Source organism: Trachurus trachurus (assembly GCF_905171665.1).
Source record: "Trachurus trachurus genome assembly, chromosome: 16".
Classification (NCBI taxonomy): Eukaryota; Metazoa; Chordata; class Actinopteri; order Carangiformes; family Carangidae; genus Trachurus; species Trachurus trachurus.
In genome coordinates, this window is record NC_139902.1 from 8,156,250 (window position 1) to 8,182,456 (window position 26,207).

A 26,207-nucleotide genomic window follows, 5' to 3' on the forward strand; every position below is an offset into this window, starting at 1 on the left:
AAAACCTGCAGCATCATCATCAGCGACCTGAAGGAGTCTGACTCAGGATCGTATCAACTCAGAGTTAAAGGAGTCCAGGTTGGAAAAGAAAGTGGATTTACATACTCTCCAAGAGCAACTCTCTCTGTTGAAGGTACAGTATGAAGAATTACAATAGATATTGTGAAATTTTTGTGAAGTGAAATTTTGTGCTTTTGAACTGCACTGACATACTGAATTTATAGTCTCAGTGGGATATAAGCAGTGATATACTGTACACCAGTTGTCCCATTGATTTGGTGTTAGATCATTTTAATGCAAATTTAAGTGAAAGATGATGTTCAGACTGCTCTCTTCATGGTCTGGTTTCACATTAGCTCTGAGTGCAAGTCCCAGGCTGGACGTTCCTCGACTGATCGTAGGACAGAAGACCACACTGACCTGCACTGCTCCTGGCCGGTACTGCCCTGGATCTGATCCTAAATTCACCTGGATTTGGCCAGTAGAAGGGGAAGACTACGATACAGTCAATGAGGGACGCACCTCAGCTTTGACCTTCACTCCGTCTTCTAAACACCACTACACCGACGTCGCCTGTAAGGTCACCTTCACAGGAAATGTAGCAACAGAGCAGAAATGGACTTTGACCGTGAAGCGTAAGTATCACACATACTGCACTCTTCTCCTTCATTACACTTTGCCCTGCAAAACATTTTCTAACAAAAGATACACAAGTCTTGGGGCTGGATGATAATTGAATACAGTTGTATTATGTTGTATTGATGACATTATGTCATTACTCTGCAAACTTCTGTTCAAATCATTGTATAAAATGTCAGCAGCCACAGTGCAAGTCATTCTGTTTCCCCTCTTTTTATATCTGCTTTCATGTGTTGATACAGAACACAATGGATGTTTACTGAATATCATAGAACATTTTATTTAGATTATGTATGCATTTATAATGTTTAAAATTTACAAGTCACTCATACGTGACATGTGGTTTGCACTGTGCTTCCTTAGTGGTTGCGTATTGAATTATTGTACTTCCAGCCTAAATATACCAGCTCATTACACATCACTCAACAGCAACTACATAGCACACACACACACACACACACACACACACACACACACACACACACACACACACACACACATACACACACACACACACACACACACACACACACACACACACACACCCACACACACACACACACACACACACACACACACACACACACACACACACACACACACACACACACACACACACACACACACACACACACACTCATTAGTCATTACATTATATGACACTTCATTAGTTATTTAAGTACATGGTGTATTGTCTAAATAGTTTACATTTTCTCACTGTTTCCCTCTTGCTTTTTACATGGACAGACGCACCAGTGGAAGGAAAACAACAATGTGACTCAGGATACTGTGTCACTCTACCTGATAGAGAAATAAGAGCTGAGGCCGGCCTCTGTGTTGAGATACCGTGCTCTTTCTACACTTCGTTGGTCTTCAGACCCGAACATGTAGTTTGGTACAAATGTGAACCAACTAATGAAAACTGTGCTGAATCAGACATAATATTTGACTCTGAGAACGTAAATGTTGCGTCTGAGTTTAAAGGCCGAGTGTCACTGTTGGATTCTGATATGCGTATGAAGATCTGCACCATCACCATCAATGACCTGAAGGAGTCAGACTCTGGATCATATCAACTCAGACTTAATGGTATCCAGATGGGACAAAAGGGTGGATATACATTCTCTCCAAAAGCAACTCTCTCTGTGGAAGGTATGAAGAGCTACAATCCATATATCAAATGAAATGTGTGCCTTTGAACTGCACTGACATATTTGATGTGTTTGTAGTCTTCACAGGACATAAAGTAATGTTTTTCATTTGTTGATCCATGTGGGGAAACAGTAAGAATAACAGCAGTTTTTATCAGTTGTCCCATTGAAGTGGTTTTCAATGTGTTAGATTGAACATCTAATTTTAACCAAATTATAAGTGAAAGATTATGTTCAGCCTGGTAACCTGATTCTCCTCATGATGTGGTCTTACATTAGGTATCCGTCAGCAGCCTGAAGTCGTCGTGCGAGATATGACAGTGGGAAAGGAGGGCACACTGACCTGCACTGCTCCTGGTCTGGGCTGCTCTGGGTCTGATCTTAAATTCACCTGGATTTGGCCAGGAGTAGCAGAGGAGGAATATGTTACGACCAAAAAGGGACGCACCTCAACTTTGACCATTACTCCACCTAAACACCACTTCATCGACGTCACCTGTATGGTCACTTTTCCAGGAAATGTAACAACGGACAGTGTAGTGACTGTGTATGTGGAGCGTAAGTATCACACATACTGCATTCTTCTCCTTCATATTCATAAGGTTAAAATGTTCACAATTTCTCTGTCCTGTTCTTCTTCCCATTCACTGTCTTCTATCCCAATGGTTCTCAAAATTCTTAAATAAATTAATTCAGACTAAACATATTTTTTTATGGAAAAGCAATAATTTTATCCTGCACCCCTCTAAACACACCGTGGTTGTATTATTTTTGAAAAAATATAGATTTTAATACACATTCTCCTTATTCAACCTTTAAACTACCCACTAGAACATCTTACTTTGAATATACAAAGTATGTAAAAATGTTCAAATGACTCATAAGTGAAATGTAGTGAATTACTTTGGACTTGTGTACCTTTGTTCTTCGAGGGTAAATTTAGCTCATTACACATTGCTTGCAACATCTACTGTAATCTTTTTGGAACGTCTTTAAGATCAATAGTTGCTTGAAATGATAATTTGTTAGAGTGATACAGACACAGGAATGTTAGACACTGAATTTCCCTTGTGTTTGGTCAACACTGCTGACAGCAGTTACAAACACAGACACACTAAATCTACTATATGACATTTCTAACATTTATTTAATTTAATGGTTTATTGTCAAACTAAGTATACTTTTTCTCAGTTCATATTTCTCTATTATCATTAACAGGTGAACCACCGAAAGAAAAACAACAATGTTCAGAAAACCCAACTGGATACTGTATCACCCTGCTTGAAGAAGAGAAAAGAGCTCAGGCTGGCCTCTGTGTTGAAATACCATGCTCTTTCACCACTGCTTCTGAATTTACACCCCGAAGTCTAGTTTGGTACAAATGTGAACCAACTACTGAAAACTGTGGTGATTCAGACATAATATTTGACTCTGAGAATAACAACAACGTTCAGTCTGAGTTTAAAGGAAGAGTGACACTGACGGAGTCTGATTTGAGTAAGAAAACCTGCAGCATCATCATCAGCGACCTGAAGGAGTCTGACTCAGGATCGTATCAACTCAGAGTTAAAGGAGTCCAGGTTGGAAAAGAAAGTGGATTTACATACTCTCCAAGAGCAACTCTCTCTGTTGAAGGTATGAAGAATTACAATAGATATTGTGAAATTTTTGTGAAGTGAAATTTTGTGCTTTTGAACTGCACTGACATACAGTACTGAATTTATAGTCTCAGTGGGATATAAGCAGTGATATACTGTACACCAGTTGTCCCATTGATTTGGTGTTAGATCATTTTAATGCAAATTTAAGTGAAAGATGATGTTCAGACTGCTCTCTTCATGGTCTGGTTTCACATTAGCTCTGAGTGCAAGTCCCAGGCTGGACGTTCCTCGACTGATCGTAGGACAGAAGACCACACTGACCTGCACTGCTCCTGGCCGGTACTGCCCTGGATCTGATCCTAAATTCACCTGGATTTGGCCAGTAGAAGGGGAAGACTACGATACAGTCAATGAGGGACGCACCTCAGCTTTGACCTTCACTCCGTCTTCTAAACACCACTACACCGACGTCGCCTGTAAGGTCACCTTCACAGGAAATGTAGCAACAGAGCAGAAATGGACTTTGACCGTGAAGCGTAAGTATCACACATACTGCACTCTTCTCCTTCATTACACTTTGCCCTGCAAAACATTTTCTAACAAAAGATACACAAGTCTTGGGGCTGGATGATAATTGAATACAGTTTTATTATGTTGTATTGATGACATTATGTCATTACTCTGCAAACTTCTGTTCAAATCATTGTATAAAATGTCAGCAGCCACAGTGCAAGTCATTCTGTTTCCCCTCTTTTTATATCTGCTTTCATGTGTTGATACAGAACACAATGGATGTTTACTGAATATCATAGAACATTTTATTTAGATTATGTATGCATTTATAATGTTTAAAATGTACAAGTCACTCATACGTGACATGTGGTTTGCACTGCACTTCCTTAGTGGTTGCGTAGTGAATTATTGTACTTCCAGCCTAAATATACCAGCTCATTACACATCACTCAACAGCAACTACATAGCACACACACACACACACACACACACACACACACACACACACACACACACACACACACACACACACACACACACACACACACACACACACACACACACACACACTCATTAGTCATTACATTATATGACACTTCATCAGTTATTTAAGTACATGGTGTGTTGTCTAAATAGTTTACATTTTCTCACTGTTTCCCTCTTGCTTTTTACATGGACAGACGCACCAGTGGAAGGAAAACAACAATGTGACTCAGGATACTGTGTCACTCTACCTGATAGAGAAATAAGAGCTGAGGCCGGCCTCTGTGTTGAGATACCGTGCTCTTTCTACACTTCGTTGGTCTTCAGACCCGAACATGTAGTTTGGTACAAATGTGAACCAACTAATGAAAACTGTGGTGATTCAGACATAATATTTGACTCTGAGAACGTAAATGTTGCGTCTGAGTTTAGAGGCCGAGTGTCACTGTTGGATTCTGATATGCGTATGAAGATCTGCACCATCATCATCAATGACCTGAAGGAGTCAGACTCTGGATCATATCAACTCAGACTTAATGGTATCCTGATGGGACAAAAGGGTGGATATACATTCTCTCCAAAAGCAACTCTCTCTGTTAAAGGTACAGTATGAAGAGCTACAATACATATACTGTATATCAAATGAAATGTGTGCCTTTGAACTGCACTGACATACTTGGTGTATTTATAGTCTAAGTGGGATATACAGTAAAGGAATGTTTGTTGACCTCTGTGGACAGCCAGTAAGAACTACAGCAGTTTCTACCAGTTGTCCCGTTGAAGTGGTTTTCAAAGTATTAAATAATTTTGAACCAAACATAAGTGAAAGATGATGTTCAGCCTGCTCACCTGATTCTCTTCATGGTCTGGTCTCAAATTAGCTCTGACTCAGAAGCCCAAGATGAAGATGCCTCAACTCTTTGAAGAAGGAGAGGAGACCACACTGACCTGCACTGCTCCTGGTCTCTGCTCTGGACCTGATCCCAGAGTCTCCTGGAGATGGAGCAGAGCAGGAGAAGAACTTCATGTTCCTGACCAAAGCATAAAAGATTTGGGACGTACTTCAACTTTTACCTTTATGCCTTCAGCTGAACAGCATGGTGCAGAGGTCACCTGTAAGGTCAGCTTCACAGGAGATATTGCAACAGAGGAGACGGCGTTTGCGAATGTGAGGCGTGAGTAACACAGTTTTGCCTTTTACAATATTTGCCAACAAAAGATACATGAGTCATAGGGGTTCAAATGTTCACAATTGCTCTGCCCTGTCCTCCTTCCCATTCAGTGTCTTCTGTTCTACATCTTTATAATTGAAGTTCTAGTTTCTAATTACATAAATAGTTATGAGAGTTTGGACTGGATGGTAATTCAACATTATAATTTACCAGCTTTATTGTCTTGCATTGATATGATGGCATTGTGTTATTACTATGAAAACGTCTGTTCATATCATTATACTGTAATGTCAGCAGCTAACAGTGCACATTTTGTTTCCCCTGTTTTTGTTCATCTGCTTTTACTTGCTGATACAGAAGACAGTGGATTTTTCATGAACACCATAGAACAATTAAACATTTTGAAGATGTAATTGAATTCATAATATGTATCATCATCATCATCTTGCCACTAACGGCTGTAATTTGTTATGTAGTGAGTCAACCTGGATCTAGTGCAGCTGCTGCCTGGGCCATTGCTGGTGTGTCACTCTGTATGAATGTTCTCTGCTTTATCCTCATATTTTTCCTGTGGTAAGTTTCTTTATTCATGTTTTAAAAGATCTTTGAATGCACTGGAGACTTGTAGACAACGTATAATGGGTTGCTGTTTTCCCCCTCCACAGGAACGCAAGAAAAAAGATGAAATCTAATGAAGAGGTCAGAATGTACAAATCACCAGGGGATGATGGTTCTGCCCAGCCTCTGCACTGAATCTTTACATTGCAATTGTTTAAACCTTGCATGTTTTTCTATTATAACCTCATTTGCATCTTGATGTCAAGCTTAGGATGTTAATATTTGTCTTATTTTGTCTTTTAATTCTGTATTTTGTGGCACTTAAGTGACATATCATGTAAAAAATAAAAATCAGGGAGTAATTTATAATGAAAATCAAATCCAACGAGTAATCTGCAAACTTTATATGAAGAGAAGATTAGCTGTTGGTAACAATGCAGATGCACAGCCACCATGCCAACTGCCGTAAACGGCAGTGTCTTCCATACGATGAGTCTCTGTGGATAGCCCTCACTTCCTTTTTCCTGTTTGTTATGAGTCAGTCTGCAGTTTAAGGTGACAGTGTAGGAAGACAGTGTTGATGGAAAGCCACCAAAGCTGAAGTCACTTAACTTTATGTTAAAGAGCTTATTTTGCCAAAGTAATTGCATTAAAAAAAGGAATCCAGGAGTCTTATTTGTGACCACAAATTACTTAGTCGTTGGCACTGCCCCTCTGTTTACTCCAACACTAATTTCTGACTTCCAGAAATATTTTGTGGACAAACACAACATAAATATCATACCATTGGTTCCTGCTCTGCTACAAAACTACTTCTCCCCTGATTGGATAAACCCAAATAATTACACAACTTTAAGCCTTTATCCTGGTCCCCTTGACATTCTTCCAACACGGCATACTCCATAGAAACTACTCTTCTGAAAGCCACCAATGACCTCATAATAATTGCAGACAATGATAGTTTTATAGTTTTACAAAGCTCAGTTGTGCCTTTGATGCTGTGGACGGCAGCATTTAATCAAAGAGGCTGAACCAGCTGGTAGAGATGGTTGGGTCTGCCCTGGTTCTCCTATGGTGTTGGCAGGAGTTTCTTTCAGTGGTGTCTGTATGGTATCTATCTATCTATCTATCTATCTATCTATCTATCTATCTATCTATCTATCTATCTATCTATCTATCTATCTATCTATCTATCTATCTATCTATCTATCTATCTATCTATCTTTCTATCTATAATCATATCAACCATCTTACCCACTTATGTTTTTTGTTTGATTGTTTTATTTGACCATGGTCGAAATGGATATGTTTGTTAGTAATGCTTTTATTTCTACTACACTATTATTACTGTAATGCTCATTTTACCTGTCTTAATCAAAGTTCTTTGAATTGTTTCCAAACCATCCAAAATGTCTAGAAAGCACCCAGCACCCGGGCCGTTAACCAGAAATCACACAGATACAACAACACACCATTTTTTACCCCTCCCTCCACTGCCTGCAGTCTAATTCTCTATCCATTTCTGAAAACTGGTCTTTAGAGCCCAATACATTACCATCTTCCTCCTCTCTTACACGACAATACGGGTTGTCACGTCTGAGCAGAAAGACCGTGCCTTTCAAGCTGTGGCACCCAAATTATGGATAGCAGTCCCCCTGTCCCTGCAATATAGACTCCTGTGATGAACAACATATTTAATGGGATAGCCTACTAGTCTGTCTGAATATCCCCCAACCCCTATGGATACAGATCCCTCCTCAGGGCATATTTTGATTTTAAATATGTTGCATCTGTTGGATTCTTGAACCATTTTCTCACAGACAACTGCTGTCATATTACTAACATCCCACTGCTAGGCAGGATACTGTACATGTCTACCTAAATAGATAAATGTTCATACCCATGCCGTTCCGTGTTTTGGCCTCAAATATGTTTATTTAATTTCCTCTCTTCACTTATTTGCTGTCATTCCTTTACAACACAATCCATTACAGGAATGTATTTTCTTGAAATTCTATGATGCAATGCACTGGGATGTCTTCATCTGTGAAAGGTATATGAATAAAGTTTTACTACTTTCCTGCCTACATTCTGTGAAACAAAGACAATCTTACACACTTTTCCTGCTTCCCGTTTTCTGTCTACAACTGTAAAGCAGGAGAAAAAGGCATGCAACACCATCAAACACACTTCCTGTTTTCTGCCTAGTACGTACATGTATATGTAAAACTTGACTGGTATGCTGGACTTACATGAGATGAACTGGGAGATGTGGTGTTAAAGCCCCTCTTCTGCTCTGCTTCACCTGTCTGCAGTCTGCAGAGTTATGGCTTTTGAGACAGACTTAACTTTGAGTGTTTCTAACTTTAATGTAAAAGCCTCAGTCCACTGCTGGCTGCATTACTCTCTAAACTATGATAAAGATACCAACAAGAATGTGGGTGGAGCTGTGGGTCTTGGAGTGGGAAACTGATACGGATCAGATGATGGCCACATGATGGAACCAGATTGGGCCACAGGGCAGCAGTCACTCACTCTTTCCCTTCTTTTCTCTGTATACCCCCAGATGTTTTTTTTGTGTGTGTAGTGGATTGGTTAACATAGATCTCCAGTTGTTATTTATATTTTGAATTCTGCTGTATGGTATTTATTTCCCTTTGTGTCCATATAATAAATCTCAAGATATCCCAAGAAAGTCAACTGAACATCGAGCCCAGAGTCACAATGAGCATCATTAGGGGGTGATTTCATTCCTCTCTTGTCTTTTCATGAACTTTAGGTGGACATAGTGAAAAACACCTTTAACTGTGAACAGGTTATGAACCCTGCAAACCCCAAAGCTCCCAAATGTTCTCTTGACTAGCATGTAGCTATGTCTTGAAGTCTGCATGAGGGCTGGTATCAGCAGCAGCAAAGTTACTGAGGTTGTGTTTGTTGCACTGATCTTTCTCAGCACTGAGCGCACACAGCCACAGCAGCAAGGCGTCTTTCAGGCCTGCAGAGAAAATGTGTCATCATTACAACATATGCTTAAAGAAAGGTTAACCGTCACACTATAGGTGAGTAACACTAAAAAGTAGGCGGGAAAAGGTCAAAGCAATTATCAGTGCGTACTTGGAGTTATTTTCTGGAGGCACATCCTTTAATTTGAATGTAATTGAACCGGCAAAAAGTATTTTATCATGAATGTTTTTTGAGCAGGTATGAGTGCAGTTAAGGCCAGCTCTCTTGCTATTTCAGCTGCACCCATTGTTAGAAAGGGAAGAATGCCAAATGCAGATGCTTCATTTTTGAATTTGTAGCTTCACTTCACCAGCTTTTTATCATTGTGGACAGAAATGCAGACATTTTCACTTTTTCCTAATTATTTTTTTAATGAAAACTGGAAAGATTTACAAGATTCACAAGATTTGAATGGTAATTCAACATTATAATTTACCAGCTTTATTGTCTTGCATTGATATGATGGCATTGTGTTATTACTATGAAAACGTCTGTTCATATCATTATACTGTAATGTCAGCAGCTAACAGTGCACATTTTGTTTCCCCTGTTTTTGTTCATCTGCTTTTACTTGCTGATACAGAAGACAGTGGATTTTTCATGAACACCATAGAACAATTAAACATTTTGAAGATGTAATTGAATTCATAATATGTATCATCATCATCATCTTGCCACTAACGGCTGTAATTTGTTATGTAGTGAGTCAACCTGGATCTAGTGCAGCTGCTGCCTGGGCCATTGCTGGTGTGTCACTCTGTATGAATGTTCTCTGCTTTATCCTCATATTTTTCCTGTGGTAAGTTTCTTTATTCATGTTTTAAAAGATCTTTGAATGCACTGGAGACTTGTAGACAACGTATAATGGGTTGCTGTTTTCCCCCTCCACAGGAACGCAAGAAAAAAGATGAAATCTAATGAAGAGATCAGAATGTACAAATCACCAGGGGATGATGGTTCTGCCCAGCCTCTGCACTGAATCTTTACATTGCAATTGTTTAAACCTTGCATGTTTTTCTATTATAACCTCATTTGCATCTTGATGTCAAGCTTAGGATGTTAATATTTGTCTTATTTTGTCTTTTAATTCTGTATTTTGTGGCACTTAAGTGACATATCATGTAAAAAATAAAAATCAGGGAGTAATTTATAATGAAAATCAAATCCAACGAGTAATCTGCAAACTTTATATGAAGAGAAGATTAGCTGTTGGTAACAATGCAGATGCACAGCCACCATGCCAACTGCCGTAAACGGCAGTGTCTTCCATACGATGAGTCTCTGTGGATAGCCCTCACTTCCTTTTTCCTGTTTGTTATGAGTCAGTCTGCAGTTTAAGGTGACAGTGTAGGAAGACAGTGTTGATGGAAAGCCACCAAAGCTGAAGTCACTTAACTTTATGTTAAAGAGCTTATTTTGCCAAAGTAATTGCATTAAAAAAAGGAATCCAGGAGTCTTATTTGTGACCACAAATTACTTAGTCGTTGGCACTGCCCCTCTGTTTACTCCAACACTAATTTCTGACTTCCAGAAATATTTTGTGGACAAACACAACATAAATATCATACCATTGGTTCCTGCTCTGCTACAAAACTACTTCTCCCCTGATTGGATAAACCCAAATAATTACACAACTTTAAGCCTTTATCCTGGTCCCCTTGACATTCTTCCAACACGGCATACTCCATAGAAACTACTCTTCTGAAAGCCACCAATGACCTCATAATAATTGCAGACAATGATAGTTTTATAGTTTTACAAAGCTCAGTTGTGCCTTTGATGCTGTGGACGGCAGCATTTAATCAAAGAGGCTGAACCAGCTGGTAGAGATGGTTGCCGGGTCTGCCCTGGTTCTCCTATGGTGTTGGCAGGAGTTTCTTTCAGTGGTATCTATCTATCTATCTATCTATCTATCTATCTATCTATCTATCTATCTATCTATCTATCTATCTATCTATCTATCTATCTATCTATCTATCTATCTATCTATCTATCTATCTATCTATCTATCTATCTATCTTTCTATCTATAATCATATCAACCATCTTACCCACTTATGTTTTTTGTTTGATTGTTTTATTTGACCATGGTCGAAATGGATATGTTTGTTAGTAATGCTTTTATTTCTACTACACTATTATTATTGTAATGCTCATTTTACCTGTCTTAATCAAAGTTCTTTGAATTGTTTCCAAACCATCCAAAATGTCTAGAAAGCACCCAGCACCCGGGCCGTTAACCAGAAATCACACAGATACAACAACACACCATTTTTTACCCCTCCCTCCACTGCCTGCAGTCTAATTCTCTATCCATTTCTGAAAACTGGTCTTTAGAGCCCAATACATTACCATCTTCCTCCTCTCTTACACGACAATACGGGTTGTCACGTCTGAGCAGAAAGACCGTGCCTTTCAAGCTGTGGCACCCAAATTATGGATAGCAGTCCCCCTGTCCCTGCAATATAGACTCCTGTGATGAACAACATATTTAATGGGATAGCCTACTAGTCTGTCTGAATATCCCCCAACCCCTATGGATACAGATCCCTCCTCAGGGCATATTTTGATTTTAAATATGTTGCATCTGTTGGATTCTTGAACCATTTTCTCACAGACAACTGCTGTCATATTACTAACATCCCACTGCTAGGCAGGATACTGTATATGTCTACCTAAATAGATAAATGTTCATACCCATGCCGTTCCGTGTTTTGGCCTCAAATATGTTTATTTAATTTCCTCTCTTCACTTATTTGCTGTCATTCCTTTACAACACAATCCATTACAGGAATGTATTTTCTTGAAATTCTATGATGCAATGCACTGGGATGTCTTCATCTGTGAAAGGTATATGAATAAAGTTTTACTACTTTCCTGCCTACATTCTGTGAAACAAAGACAATCTTACACACTTTTCCTGCTTCCCGTTTTCTGTCTACAACTGTAAAGCAGGAGAAAAAGGCATGCAACACCATCAAACACACTTCCTGTTTTCTGCCTAGTACGTATATGTAAAACTTGACTGGTATGCTGGACTTACATGAGATGAACTGGGAGATGTGGTGTTAAAGCCCGTCTTCTGCTCTGCTTCACCTGTCTGCAGTCTGCAGAGTTATGGCTTTTGAGACAGACTTAACTTTGAGTGTTTTTAACTTTAATGTAAAAGCCTCAGTCCACTGCTGGCTGCATTACTCTCTAAACTATGATAAAGATACCAACAAGAATGTGGGTGGAGCTGTGGGTCTTGGAGTGGGAAACTGATACGGATCAGATGATGGCCACATAATGGAACCAGATTGGGCCACAGGGCAGCAGTCACTCACTCTTTCCCTTCTTTTCTCTGTATACCCCCAGATGTTTTTTGTGTGTGTGTAGTGGATTGGTTAACATAGATCTCCAGTTGTTATTTATATTTTGAATTCTGCTGTATGGTATTTATTTCCCTTTGTGTCCATATAATAAATCTCAAGATATCCCAAGAAAGTCAACTGAACATCGAGCCCAGAGTCACAATGAGCATCATTAGGGGGTGATTTCATTCCTCTCTTGTCTTTTCATGAACTTTAGGTGGACATAGTGAAAAACACCTTTAACTGTGAACAGGTTATGAACCCTGCAAACCCCAAAGCTCCCAAATGTTCTCTTGACTAGCATGTAGCTATGTCTTGAAGTCTGCATGAGGGCTGGTATCAGCAGCAGCAAAGTTACTGAGGTTGTGTTTGTTGCACTGATCTTTCTCAGCACTGAGCGCACACAGCCACAGCAGCAAGGCGTCTTTCAGGCCTGCAGAGAAAATGTGTCATCATTACAACATATGCTTAAAGAAAGGTTAACCGTCACACTATAGGTGAGTAACACTAAAAAGTAGGCGGGAAAAGGTCAAAGCAATTATCAGTGCGTACTTGGAGTTATTTTCTGGAGGCACATCCTTTAATTTGAATGTAATTGAACCGGCAAAAAGTATTTTATCATGAATGTTTTTTGAGCAGGTATGAGTGCAGTTAAGGCCAGCTCTCTTGCTATTTCAGCTGCACCCATTGTTAGTTAGAAAGGGAAGAATGCCAAATGCAGATGCTTCATTTTTGAATTTGTAGCTTCACTTCACCAGCTTTTTATCATTGTGGACAGAAATGCAGACATTTTCACTTTTTCCTAATTATTTTTTAAATGAAAACTGGAAAGATTTACAAATTCTTTCTCAGCACAATGAATTAAATATGTATGACACAGATGGTGGTGCAGGGGGATATTTGGGATGCTCAGGCTGTAGAAATCAATAACATTGTATTTCACCTGAGCAAAATCTGATCATAAATGAAACTGTGTGGTCTTCTACTTTGATGAAGTGGATTTTCACTCTGTGTTTATTTGTTTACTGTAGTTTTGACCATCTCAGGCTTTGAATCAGGATGTTTGCTCTTCTCTGCAGCAACGGTGATGGCAAAGGTAAAATGTGAGTACACTCTAAAGGCAGGTAAAATGTAAATGATGTCAATCAAGCTCCACATGTATTTGTTTCTGTTCATTGTAGGTTGCAGTTGGTTTGGATTAAGATGATCCACAACATGTATTTGTTGTTCTGTACATGAATAGTCTAAATTTTGCACCCATATATCATAAAACAGGAGGACATAATTAAATGGTTAAATGCATCTGACAATAGCCCTGAATTAAAATATTTAGATATTCTTATTGCATTCAAACACATTTAATATTTTCTATTAATTTTTAATGTGTTTTATACTGTAAATATGAGCATTACAGCTCAATAACTCCCAGGTCATGTGACCTGTTGGCTCAGAATCATCACAGGATGGTAGATCTAAGCTTGCTCTACGACACACACCTCTTTTTATTGCATTCAAACACATTTAATATTTTTTATGAATTTTTAATGTGTTTTATACTGTAATTATGAGCATTAAAGCTCAATAACTCCCAGGTCATGTGACCTGTTGGCCCGGAATCAACACAGGATGGTAGATCTAAGCTTGCTCTACGACACACACCTCTTTTTATTGTGTTTGAACACATTTAATGTTTTTTATGAATTTTTAATGTGTTTTATAGGCTACTGTAAATATGAGCATTAGCTACAGTATAGCTCAATAACTCCCAGGTCATGTGACCTGTTGGCTCAGAATCAGTGTAGGATAGTAGATCTAAGCTTGCTCTATGACACACACCACTTTTTATTGCATTCGAACACATTTAATATTTTTTTATGAATTTTTAATGTGTTTTATACTGTAATTATGAGCATTATAGCTCAATAACTCCCAGGTCATGTGACCTGTTGGCTCAGAATCATCACAGGATGGTAGATCTAAGCTTGCTCTACGACACACACCTCTTTTTATTGTGTTTGAACACATTTCATATTTTTTATGAATTTTTAATACCTGTCATAATGTAAATATGAGCATTATAGCTCAATAACTCCCAGGTCATGTGACCTGTTGGCTCAGAATCAACACAGGATGGTAGGGCTAAGCTTGCTCTATGACACACACCACTTTTTATTGCATTCAAAGACATTTAATATTTTTTATGAATTTTTAATGTGTTTTATACTGTAAATATGAGCATTATAGCTCAATAACTCCCAGGTCATGTGACCTGTTGGCTCAGAATCAGTGTAAGTAAGTAAGTAAATTCCTTTATTGTCCCGAAACGGGCAAGTGTTTTGCAGCAACTGCTTCAACATTTAAAATACATGACAGGCAAACAAAGACATGGAGAGACAAAGGGACAAGGAACACAGCACTACAACAATGATGGCAGGTGAAAAGCAACAAGCCACTATAAAAATCCAGAAGAAGATAAAAACAACAATTGATCAAAATCTAAAAATACATGGACATAACCATAATAAATAAATAAATAAAAGTGCAAAAACAAAGTGACTGCGTGACTACCTCCTTTTCCCTGCATTAAGGAGGGTGATAGCTGTGGGGGTGAATGAGTGTTTGTATCTGTTGGTTCTGACTGGGGGGAAGCTAAAGCGGGTGCCAGAGGGGAGGAGCTTAAAGTGTTGATGAAGGGGGTGGGAATGATCAAACAAGATCGAATTTGCCTTCTTCACCACCTGCCTGTTGTAAAGAACAGAGAGATTGCTCTGCTGTGAACCAATAATTTTGCTGCCTATGTTCACAATTCTATTTAAGGCATTCTTGTGGGTGACATTCAGACCTCCAAACCAACATATACAAGAAAATATCAAAACTGACTCAATATAGGACTTGTAAAAAAGGGTCATCAGAGTTTTGTCAATACCAAATTTAGCATGTAGGACAGTAGATCTAAGCTTGCTCTATGACACACACCACTTTTTATTGCATTCAAACACATTTAATAATTTTTAATACCATAATGTGAATATGAGCATTATAGCTCAATAACTCCCAGGTCATGTGACCTATTGCCTCAGAATCAGTGTAGGACAGTAGATCTTAGCTTGCTCTATGACACACACCTGTTTTTATTGCATTCGAACACATTTAATATTTTTTATGAATTTTTAATGTGTTTAATACTGTAAATATGAACATTATAGCTCAATAACTCCCAGGTCATGTGACCTGTTGGCTCAGAATCATCACAGGATGGTAGATCTAAGCTTGCTCTACGACACACACCTCTTTTTATTGTGCTTGAACACATTTAATATTTTTTATGAATTTTTAAATACCTGTCATAATGTAAATATGAGCATTATAGCTCAGTAACTCCAGGTCATGTGACCTATATTGCCTCAGAATCAGTGTAGGACAGTAGATCTAAGCTTGCTCTATGACACACACCACTTTTTATTGCATTCAAACACATTTAATATTTTTTATGTGATTTATACTGTAAATATGAGCATTACAGCTCAATAACTCCCAGGTCACGTGACCTGTTGGCTCAGAATTAGTGTAGGACAGTAGATCTAAGCTTGCTCTATGACACGCACCACTTTTTATTGCATTCAAACACATTTAATGTTTTTTTTTATGAATTGTTAATGTGTTTTATAGTACTGTAAATATGAGCATTATAGCTCAATAACTTGACCTGTTGGCTCAGAATCAACACAGGATGGTAGGGCTTAGCTTGCTCTATGACACACACTACTTTTTATTGCATTCAAAGACATTTAATAGTTTTTATGAATTTTGAATGTGTTTTATACTGTAAATATAAGCATTAGGCTATTACTCAATAACTCCCAGGTCATGTGACCTGTTGGCTCAGAATCAGTGTAGGACAGTAGATAAGCTTGCTCTATGACACACACCACTTTTTATTGCATTCAAACACATTTAATAATTTTTAATAGGCTACCTGTCATAATGTGAATATGAGCATTATAGCTCTGATTTAAATGTTTTAATTCACTCCACTATTGTAAATCTGTCGGTTGGTAGACCCCCGTTTGTTAAAATGAGGAGTTTTGTGAGGAGCATTCTGCCAATGACCACAAGTCAGATACGGGAGGAACAAAGTGTACAATTAACATGATTTTAAAGAGTCCAAACTAAAATAGTCTTTGTTTAGGAAGAGAACAGCAGGGTGGTGCAGTCCATCAACTCCGGTCGAGGTCTTGTTGTAGGTGGTGGTGTAGCCGAACCAAGGTGTCTAAAGGTAGAGAGAGCGGCGTGCCGTTAGAGGAATCAAGTCTCACTGTCCCTTGTTAGTTTCTGCCTCTGGTCAATTAAACATGCATAATGCAAAACAAAACTAAAGGAATCCAAGTCAAAGAAATAGTTCAAATCAAACAAATAAACGTGACCAGGGCAAAGAATAAACGTCCATTTAGACCCGGGACCAGACAAGCAAAATAAATATGGAGTATGGGAGGGGTAGCCTACTTAGCTGGACGGAGAGGTGAAGCGCACTTCAACCTGTCCGACCAGGCGTCATCCCTCTCTTCCTCTCTTTCTCTCTCTCTCTCTCTCTCTCTCTCTCTCTCTCTCTCTCTCTCTCTACTCTCTGTACATGTTCCGTCCTCAACACCACTCCTTTCTCGAGCTCTTCTCTGTCACTGCTCTCCTTGCACACTAGGAGAAAGGGAAGAAAAGCCCGCCACACACCCACACTCCACCAATCGCCGTCCTCCGTGCTGGTACACAGGTGCAATCAATTCATTCACTCAAGCACGCACACACACAGGGGGGAGGGGTGGAGCACACAGCACCTTACTGGCACGCACCTGTGACACATGTCTACACTAGCTGTTTCCCAAGCAGGTTTAAACATGCTATAGCGGCTCAACCTCTGTCTTGATCCCATAGCCTACCTCCCTATATGAATTATTACAGTTTGAGATTAAGGTTGAGAGAGATACAAAGCAAGGATGACAATCACAATTGCACAAATCTTGTCCCACTGTAAGCTTAATGCATGACACAATGACAGTGGAGCAGTGCAGATTGTTTAGTGCTGAATTACTGTCCAATATACATAACTGTTCTCCCTACAAAATGTTTGAATAATTGAATTCACAGTGGTTCCCCCAAGATTTAAAATTTGCTTGACAGATTTTGACAACAAGTTCAAATGACTCAAGCAATGAAATGAGGACTATTAGTTTTATAGGGAACGACTTTTAAGGATTCATAAGTACAGTGCAGGTCTGCAGCCAGACCCCTCTCGATCTTTCTGGAACAAGGCTGTTGAGGGTAACACAAAATAAGGCACAGGGTTTTTTTTTTGGAACCACATCCAGTGAAAGACTTTGCCTTACAGAAAACTGGTGACTGAATTAAATGTCTTTTGTGTATAAGGTTGTTGTCGGTGTGTGTTGGACAAACTGACCCGTTAATGGGGCAAAATGTAACATTTGTTCTTCAACGCCCTCTGGTGGAACTTAAACTACAGTGACGTCCGTTTCTCCTGTGAACAACCTGCCACTTCAGACTTACTGACTGCTCAAACTGTTCAATAATAATTATTTCCAATCTAATCTAAAGCCAATAATGACCCCCAGGCTGATTCGACTAACTCCCACTAATGCACTTTTTATATGTGCTTTCCCATCAGGTCTGAGTAATGACACAGAAAGAGGAGACCACATTGACCTGCATTGCTCCTGGTCTCTGCTGGAGCAGGAGAGGACAATAGCATAACATATACTGTAGAACATATTACTGATTTCAGACCATTACATTTATATTTGTAAGAGGAGTAGAGATCCTTTTCATAGTGTGTTTCTCACAGTTTTGAATGATTCAGACTTGGACGGGGATCACAGATATTTGTTGTATCAGATGTGATGTTGAGCTCACATTTTTAGAACCAGTGATACAAATGGCTTTACAATTTAAAAATAAGATTAAGAAGTGCATGTTGTGTAATAGGATTTATAAAGGTAACTGTGGAGCTCCCCTTTGTTAAACCTCTTGTTTGCTGCACTTTTAGTCAGAGAAACTGACTGAGTGAAGTAATAAATCTGTTTCTTCATATCCGGATGACTCTGCTCTTCTCAATGCAAGGTTTGCATGGCTAATATCCTGGCATTAATATTTAATAACCCTAACATATACAGTAATACTAATTATCCTCAAATGTTTTTTGTTCTTTTGCTTATGCAGATGTTCGACTTTTTTGCAAAAAGCACTTGTGAAATCAAGAGGCACAAAATGCTTCACAGAATTATAAAGCTAAAGGTCAGTGACAAGACAAGACGTGCATGGAAAAGAGCAGAAATCAGTAACTTAAAGCACACCCAATATTTGCTGATGTGGTGGATCATGGGGGGAGGGTGGTGGTTCCATAGTTGCACAACAGACAGACAAAATCTAATATCACATTTAAGAGTAGTGTTGCAGCAGGCAGTGGACAGGATCCAGCAGAAGGTGATCCACATTTGCAGATCTAGGCTCTGTAGCTCCGAAAATGGAACGACCTGGAAAAACTACAGGTGGTGAGAAAGGAGTGGAAAAGAGGAGGAGAGGGAGAGAGATGGTTGCATGTACTTCAAACATGACTTTATTGCAGTACCTGCAGATGTAACCTGCAGTCCATTTATAGCAGCAGTACACTGGACATGTAATGCATTAGGCCTACTGGAGTGATGTAGAAATAACCTGTGGCATACAGCCCTTCAATGTTAAAATCTCAAACAAACCACACAAGGGAAAGTTTCTCAAGACAAGATCAAAGAAAAATCCCACACTTACAATACTTCCCTTTTATGGAAGGACACATTACTTAACAGCAATGGTAAATATATGAAGATTTTATTTTAATCTTTATTTTCTGAATTAAATTAATGTTAAAATAAGTAATGTGTGGGTCTCAGACCTTTTGACTCTGCTGTAATGTCAGTCTTCTAGAAAGGAGAAATGATATGAAGCAGTAAGCGAGGAAACTTCCTCTGTTGCACAAGCAGGGGAGAAACAGGAAAGTGAAGAGAATCTGTTCATGACAGTTAAACTCAGAGGAGATCACAACATTGATGCTTAGAGTATTCACAAAGACTACAAATGGCTGCAACAATAAATGGAGTTAACTGGTCAACTTATGTTCAGGAGCAGGGCCACACCTCAACCACACCTCATAGTCAAATCTACAAATACCCAGTCAACCCCTTCTTCCTCCATTTGCCTCAGATTTCTCGACACACCCTCCCTTCTTCCCCTTATCGAGGCACCTTCTAATAGTCACCACTCTCATCCCTCCAGTCTCCCCTCCCTTCCCCCATCCCTCCGCCGGTCTCCAGTTCATCCTCCCAGACCAGCAGCGCAGAGTAGACAGCAACCTTCCTTCACTTTTGCCACTCTGTACAATATCCGTTCATCCATCCTCAACATTTCACTCCATCCATTAAAATGTTTGATGGCACATTGTTGTGGCGTGGTCCTTGCTCGTGAACTCATCATTCCTGGCTTTACTGTTCAGGTGAGGGTGGATGTGCTGCAGAGAGAGGGGTTGAGGATGGGAGGGTGGGACATAGTCTGTACTTGTCTCAGTTGGTACCGGCTCAGTGGGTCAAATGTTGGACAGGGCCTCTGAAACATGACAGGGGTCGCAGATATTTTTTGGTTTCTGAACTCTTATAGGCGTTATGCAGAGCTCCACTACTTCCTGAACTTAAACAAGCTCTTAAACTACTGGACAAACTGATTAATCCAGGTGTGTCTGACCATTGTTGTGACTACTGAGGTCAGAGTCAGACACACCTGGATTAGTCAGTTTGTCCAATAGTGTAAGACAGGAAATAAAGGAGCTTGTTTAAGTTCAGGAAGTAGTGGAGCTCTGCATGAAGCCTATTGTATTGATTATTGTAGTAAAATTCCGTGATACAGGATGTTTCAAGAATTGAGGAAGTGTATTACCATAAAAAATGTGCTCACAGCCCCGTATAAAGTAAGTTAATCTTGTAACTACGGAAAAACTGAGCATGTAACATCCTCTTTTAAGGTGATGATGTTAATAGTGAAGTTTCCTCTGGTTCACTTGTTGCCTGTTCACAGCATTATATGTGTAAATTCTGTCCAGTGGGGAGAATCACTGAATGTCTGATCAGGATGTTTGTTCTCATCTGGGCGACTCTGTTTTTCTCTGTGAGAAGGAGCAATGCTGATACAGGTATTTAATATTTTAATTCTTATTTTGATGCAGCTATAAAGTACATGAAGAAAAAAGTTTACAATTATTTGCCATGGTTAACATCTCTCAAATTACAAGTGATGAATATTTTCCATATCTATTCATGTAGAAACTAGTATAAATGTTTAACTGTTGATTTATTTATTATCTAAAATCCATTGTGTTATTTGGTTAATGTTGTTGATAACAGCAGTGATGTTACACATACCATAGTTGATGTGAATGATATTTCTTTCTGTCTTCAATGTCTTGGTGAAATGTCAAAATTGAAATATTCTTGTTCTCTGTTTCTCTTTTACTGTTTATATGAACAGGTGCATCAGTCAGCAGACAGCACTGTCAATATCCACGTGGATACTGTATCACTCTGCCTGATGGAGAGATAAGAGCTGAGGCTGGCCTCTGTGTCGTGATACCATGCTCTTTCACTACTAGTTCTAGTTTGACACCCCAACATCTAGTTTGGTACAAATGTGAATCAACTAAATGGCAATGTGATGATTTAGACACAATATTTGACAGTGACACGAACAACAACAATGTTCAGTCTGAGTTTAGAGGACGAGTGACTCTGTTGGAGCCTGATGTGAGTCGGAAAAACTGCAGCATCATCATCAATGACCTGAAGGAGTCGGACTCTGGATCATATCAACTCAGAGTTAATGGTGAAATGAATGGATATCGTAATGGACTTACATACTCTCAAAGAGCAACTCTCTCTGTTAAAGGTATGAAGAGCTACTGTACAAAGTGAATTTTGAAATGTCCCTGAAATGCACTAACTGTCATTTGTCGACCTCTGTGGGCAACGAGTTGGAACTGCAGCAGTTTCATTGACGTGGTTTTCAAAGTAGATAATTCACTCACCTGCTTCTCTTCATGGTCTGGTCTCGCATCAGGTCTGAGTCAGAAGCCGACAGTGATGACTCCTCCAATGGTAGAGGGACAGCCGGCCACACTGACCTGCACTGCTCCTGGTCTCTGCTCTGGACCTGCTCCTACATTCACCTGGACATGGAGAGGAGCAGGAGACGAGGACTTTCACATAACAGAAAACATCACTGATTTCAAGGCCGATTATCCGAATCCTGGCACATGGAAACACAGTTCAGCTTTGACCTTTAACCCCTCAGCTGATCACCATGGCACAGAGGTCACCTGTAAGGTCAGCTTCAAAGGACATGTATTAACAGAGGAGACAGTGACTCTGAATGTGACATGTGAGTAGCACCTACAGTACTTCATTGTCCCATTTACTTTCTACTTTCTTGAAATTAGCAGGGATTTGCTCTTTCTGAAGGTTTTCTGACCTTTGCTTGTACAACCTGTATTTTTGTGTCTTAGATGTGAAGGAAATCAGAATCACTGGAGATACAAGAGTGAACGAGAGTGAGCCTCTGAATCTCACCTGCAGCTCTGAGAGTTTCCCTCCGTCACACATCATATGGACCAAACTTTCTGATCAGAACAACAAAACAGGAACCAACCTGTGGAACGACACCTACCTGCAGGAGGGAAGTGGAATGGCCACTCTCTTCATCTCTAACGTGACAGCAGGAGATTCTGGGCTGTACATCTGCATAGTTAAATATCTGAACAACACCTGGGAGAAAGAAGTTGATGTCTCAGTTCAATGTAAGCATGTTTTGTTAAATTGTATTTTTATGATTGTATAGTGTTATTGAATGGAAACTATGAGTTTAGTTTCTAAGTTTACAATAACTTGCCCTATCCAATACACTCAAATGACTGATATCTAATGGCCTAATTTTGTGTCTATTGTAAATTATATTTTACATATTTGGGATGACTTGCTGTTGATTGTGTGTTTAGAATAAGAAAAACTAGTGGTCGCCTCGTGACGTTTTGAAATCTATATGACTCTAGCACCCTCTAGTGGTAATATTAAAAATGCACCCACAGACTGCTGAATACTTATAGGATTTAGTATCCATATTGATATCCATGCTTATAAAATCTGTATAAGTATAACTCTTAGAAATTTTAAGATGGGTTTGATCGATTTAAGAAGTAAAAATCCTTTATCTCTTGTCTGCCTCTTTCTATACAGTTCAAATATCATCATTATTGTAATGATTATTTTTACACATGCTCCTCAGATAAGAAAGAACTGGGGATCACTGGGAATACCTCTGTTCAGGTGGGAGATACTCTGAATCTGACCTGCAGCTTTGACAGTTTCCCTCCATCTCATATTACATGGATCAAACTCGGATTCAGTACAAACTTGCAGGATGAGATTACACTGCAGAGCAACACTGGATCTGCTACACTCACCATCTCTAATGTGACTGCAGAAGACTCTGGACAGTACGTCTGTAGAGCAGAACACCTGGACACAACTATGACTGTGTACGCCAATGTAACTGTGACCTGTAAGTAAACTGTACTTATCTTTGTGAGAGAGAAGTTACATAAATTCACATCTAAAGCTGCCAGCTTGTTGCTATGACATTGTGTTGTGTGTTGACAGGGTTCTCAAAGATCTCAAAAATGTCTGGATGTGAGATTCGGTCAGAACTCTTGACCTGTGTGTGTGTCAGTGGAGGGTTTCCTTTACCCACCATTAAATGGCCACTGTTAGAGCACTACACTGAGTATGCAGTCACTACCATGGTGTCAAACCACACAGTGAACAGCAGCATTGTCCTTCTTGTAAAAGATCACATCAACACTGTTGAGTGTGTCAGCGTTAATGCAAATGGGGAAGTGAAAGAAAACCTCATCACCCAAAAAAAGCTGTCTGAACAAAAAGGTACAGTACGTGCTCCACTGCAACTTTTCTACTCTTTAATCTCAGTCTATTGGATATTACTTGTGGTTACAGTACGTTACATAACACATGGTGACTAACATTTTCAATTATCTTTCTTCTAACTGCAGATCAAACCAAACAATTATTTCAAAATGTTTCATGGTTGGAAATCATCATCGCCTTTTTATTGGGTGTTCTTCTGTCAGGAATTATTTACAGTTTGGCAAACAAATGTCAGAGGTATACCAATATTTCCATACATTTAATTTAATGGGTAATTAATTGCTGTTTTCATAACATTTACTTTATTTTTTTTTAAGAAAAAAACTGAAGAGTTCTGAAAATCTGGATGAGACCCTCGAGATGGTGACCAGTCAAGAGGCTCCACTGGTACTTATGATTTTATTTTACAGAACATATACATGCAGTCTTCATGCCTCAGAATTGTGTCCTGTATTTAATGTTATGAGATACCACCCATCTCTCTTTGTGTTTTTACTGCTGACCCTTTTGGCTGATTGCATCATATGACTTGTGTTGTACCTTGCAGATATATGATGGCCAAGCAGAAGAAGAAGATCAGAGCCTCGGCCAGGAAGAAGCTCCAGATGGATCTGTGGCCTCAGAGAAAACAGCCCTCGAACCTGACGACGTGGAATATGCCAACATTGATTTCTCACTGTTGAAAAGGAGGAGTCCCCAGGAGCCAGTCAAAAAACAAGAGAGCACAGATACTGAGTATGCAGAAATCAAAAAAGCGAAAGAGGAAATGGAAGATGATTGTGAAGACAAAGGTGAAACACTGGAGGGCCAAGATGAAGAGGCCATGCTCGATGAGGATGAGGAGACAGAACGTTGTGTCTGGGAGGAGGAGGAAGGGGAGGACGTGGCAGTGTACTCCAATGTAAAGGATACCATGGGTGAGATGTAAGGGTCCGTCTATGTTTGGACACGCCTGAGGATGAAGCATCATTGTTCCCATCACATGTAATGGATTGATAAGACAGTCCCTCATACTGTGATCTTCAAACGATGAATTCAGCCCTTGATAAACTGAGACTGAGATAAATAACAACTCATTATGTTTGGTGCACCCATAGAGCGCCATCTACAGATCTCATTCTGTGCCAAATAAGCATTACAGGATCGTTACAAACAAGCATGACTTCAATATGACTTTCCCTGTTTCTGATTGGCAGTGGATGATGTTAACAAATTCATAGTAAAGATAGTAAAATGACTTTTCAGTTCTCACAAATGTACATATTATAACCTCAGGTATTACAGATCAGTGCACTTTTATCAGGGTCTTTCTTTTCCAGGCCGATTTGCTTCCATAACAGAAAACACTTTGTTTATGTTAACCCCTTCAGTTTTCCATTACAGTGTGGCTTTTCTTATATTCTGTTATATCTACTGGTTCTGTGACAGTTCACTTAATGGTGAGTGTGGAACCATTCACTGTAGTATCTGGTCGTAGCAGCCATAGATTGTGCCTATTAGTCTTCTAATCTGTCTAATATGTGAGGAGGAAGTTGTCAGACAGATGTAATGTAGATGACTAATCGCTTGAGTGACCCTTCTGCAAATGCAACCTTGAACAAGACTTTGCACAATAAACCATTAAACCATGAAAAACACACTGTTTCTCATACAGTGGTTCTTTCAATGAGGCTGAAGTTGAAGTGAAGAATTATGATGAATCCAGATAATGTATTTTTGACTCTGCAGATTTTGTCTTTTTTCGTAGCTATATAAATAAACTAATGATTAAACTATGACTCAGTTACTGTAATGATAATTATAACTGACTGTGTGGCTTTTAAACAGGAAGACAGTTCAGTAATTTACTTCAAAACAAGTGCATCTGCAAACTAACATTGGAATATAATGCACAATACATCATGCATTATATTCCAATGTTAGTTTGCAGATGCACTTGTTTTTATAATATCTGAAAATCACGTGTCATTGAATGTTTAAACTGCAGCTTGTCAAATGGAGGTTTTAGCTGTATTAGTGCAGAAGTCTGACAAGAGAGGAAGTAAAGGCCAGCAGTGTTTACAGAAACTTCCTGGAAACTTGTAATGCAAAGAGGGAAGAAGTACAAGAGGAAGAAGAGAGACAGAGTCAGTTCAAAGCTGAGACGACTGAGATCACAGACACAGAGGTAAGACTCAATTAGCATCCACCTCATTTGAAAATGAATCATTGTTAAACTGTTAAAATAAACGGTCACATCAGGTCTGGTAACTTTATTTATACCTGTAGGTAGATCTGTTTTGCAGTAGCAGGCGGGGACATCTACATGAACATTTAATAAGACAGAACTGAGGACACTTAAAACATAATAGGACAGAAACACGGACAGAATCAATGCTCATGGTTTAAATCATGTTGAAGTAGGTAAATAGTAATCCATTACAGCGCCAGTGTAATGTAACTGTTAAACATGTTAGGGGCGTGATACAGGGGGCAATGCATAAATTAAAAAAAGAAAGATAAATAGAGATAAATAAATAATGAGGTAGAACTCAGTAAAAGGTAATCACTCTTGTAACTCATGTAGCACAATGTTTTATTTTTATTATGTTGTGTACGAGGAAAAGCTCGGACTTGGGGGAGATTTTTAGATTTTTTAATGTCATATTATATATTTTAGTGCAGTTACAGATGTAACAAAAAATGTATTGCAAAATATTGATTTAGCAGCT

At 39.1% G+C, this 26,207-nt stretch overlaps 1 protein-coding gene across 1 annotated transcript; it reads left to right on the forward strand.

Annotated features, from left to right (window-relative positions):
- Positions 1 to 313: 313 nt before the first annotated feature.
- On the forward strand, positions 314 to 25,239 carry LOC310999202 (hemicentin-1-like; the record flags this gene model as incomplete). Its single annotated transcript, XM_083989526.1, has 13 exons — positions 314 to 635; positions 1,624 to 1,791; positions 2,070 to 2,348; positions 3,649 to 3,927; positions 5,269 to 5,562; positions 21,032 to 21,445; positions 21,617 to 21,937; positions 22,062 to 22,352; positions 22,838 to 23,113; positions 23,212 to 23,493; positions 23,622 to 23,733; positions 23,814 to 23,883; positions 24,044 to 25,239. 13 exons carry the CDS (start codon positions 314 to 316, stop codon positions 24,422 to 24,424), a joined length of 3,489 nt encoding a protein of 1,162 aa, XP_083845652.1. The 3' UTR covers positions 24,425 to 25,239.
- Between the last annotated feature and the right edge of the window lie 968 nt (positions 25,240 to 26,207).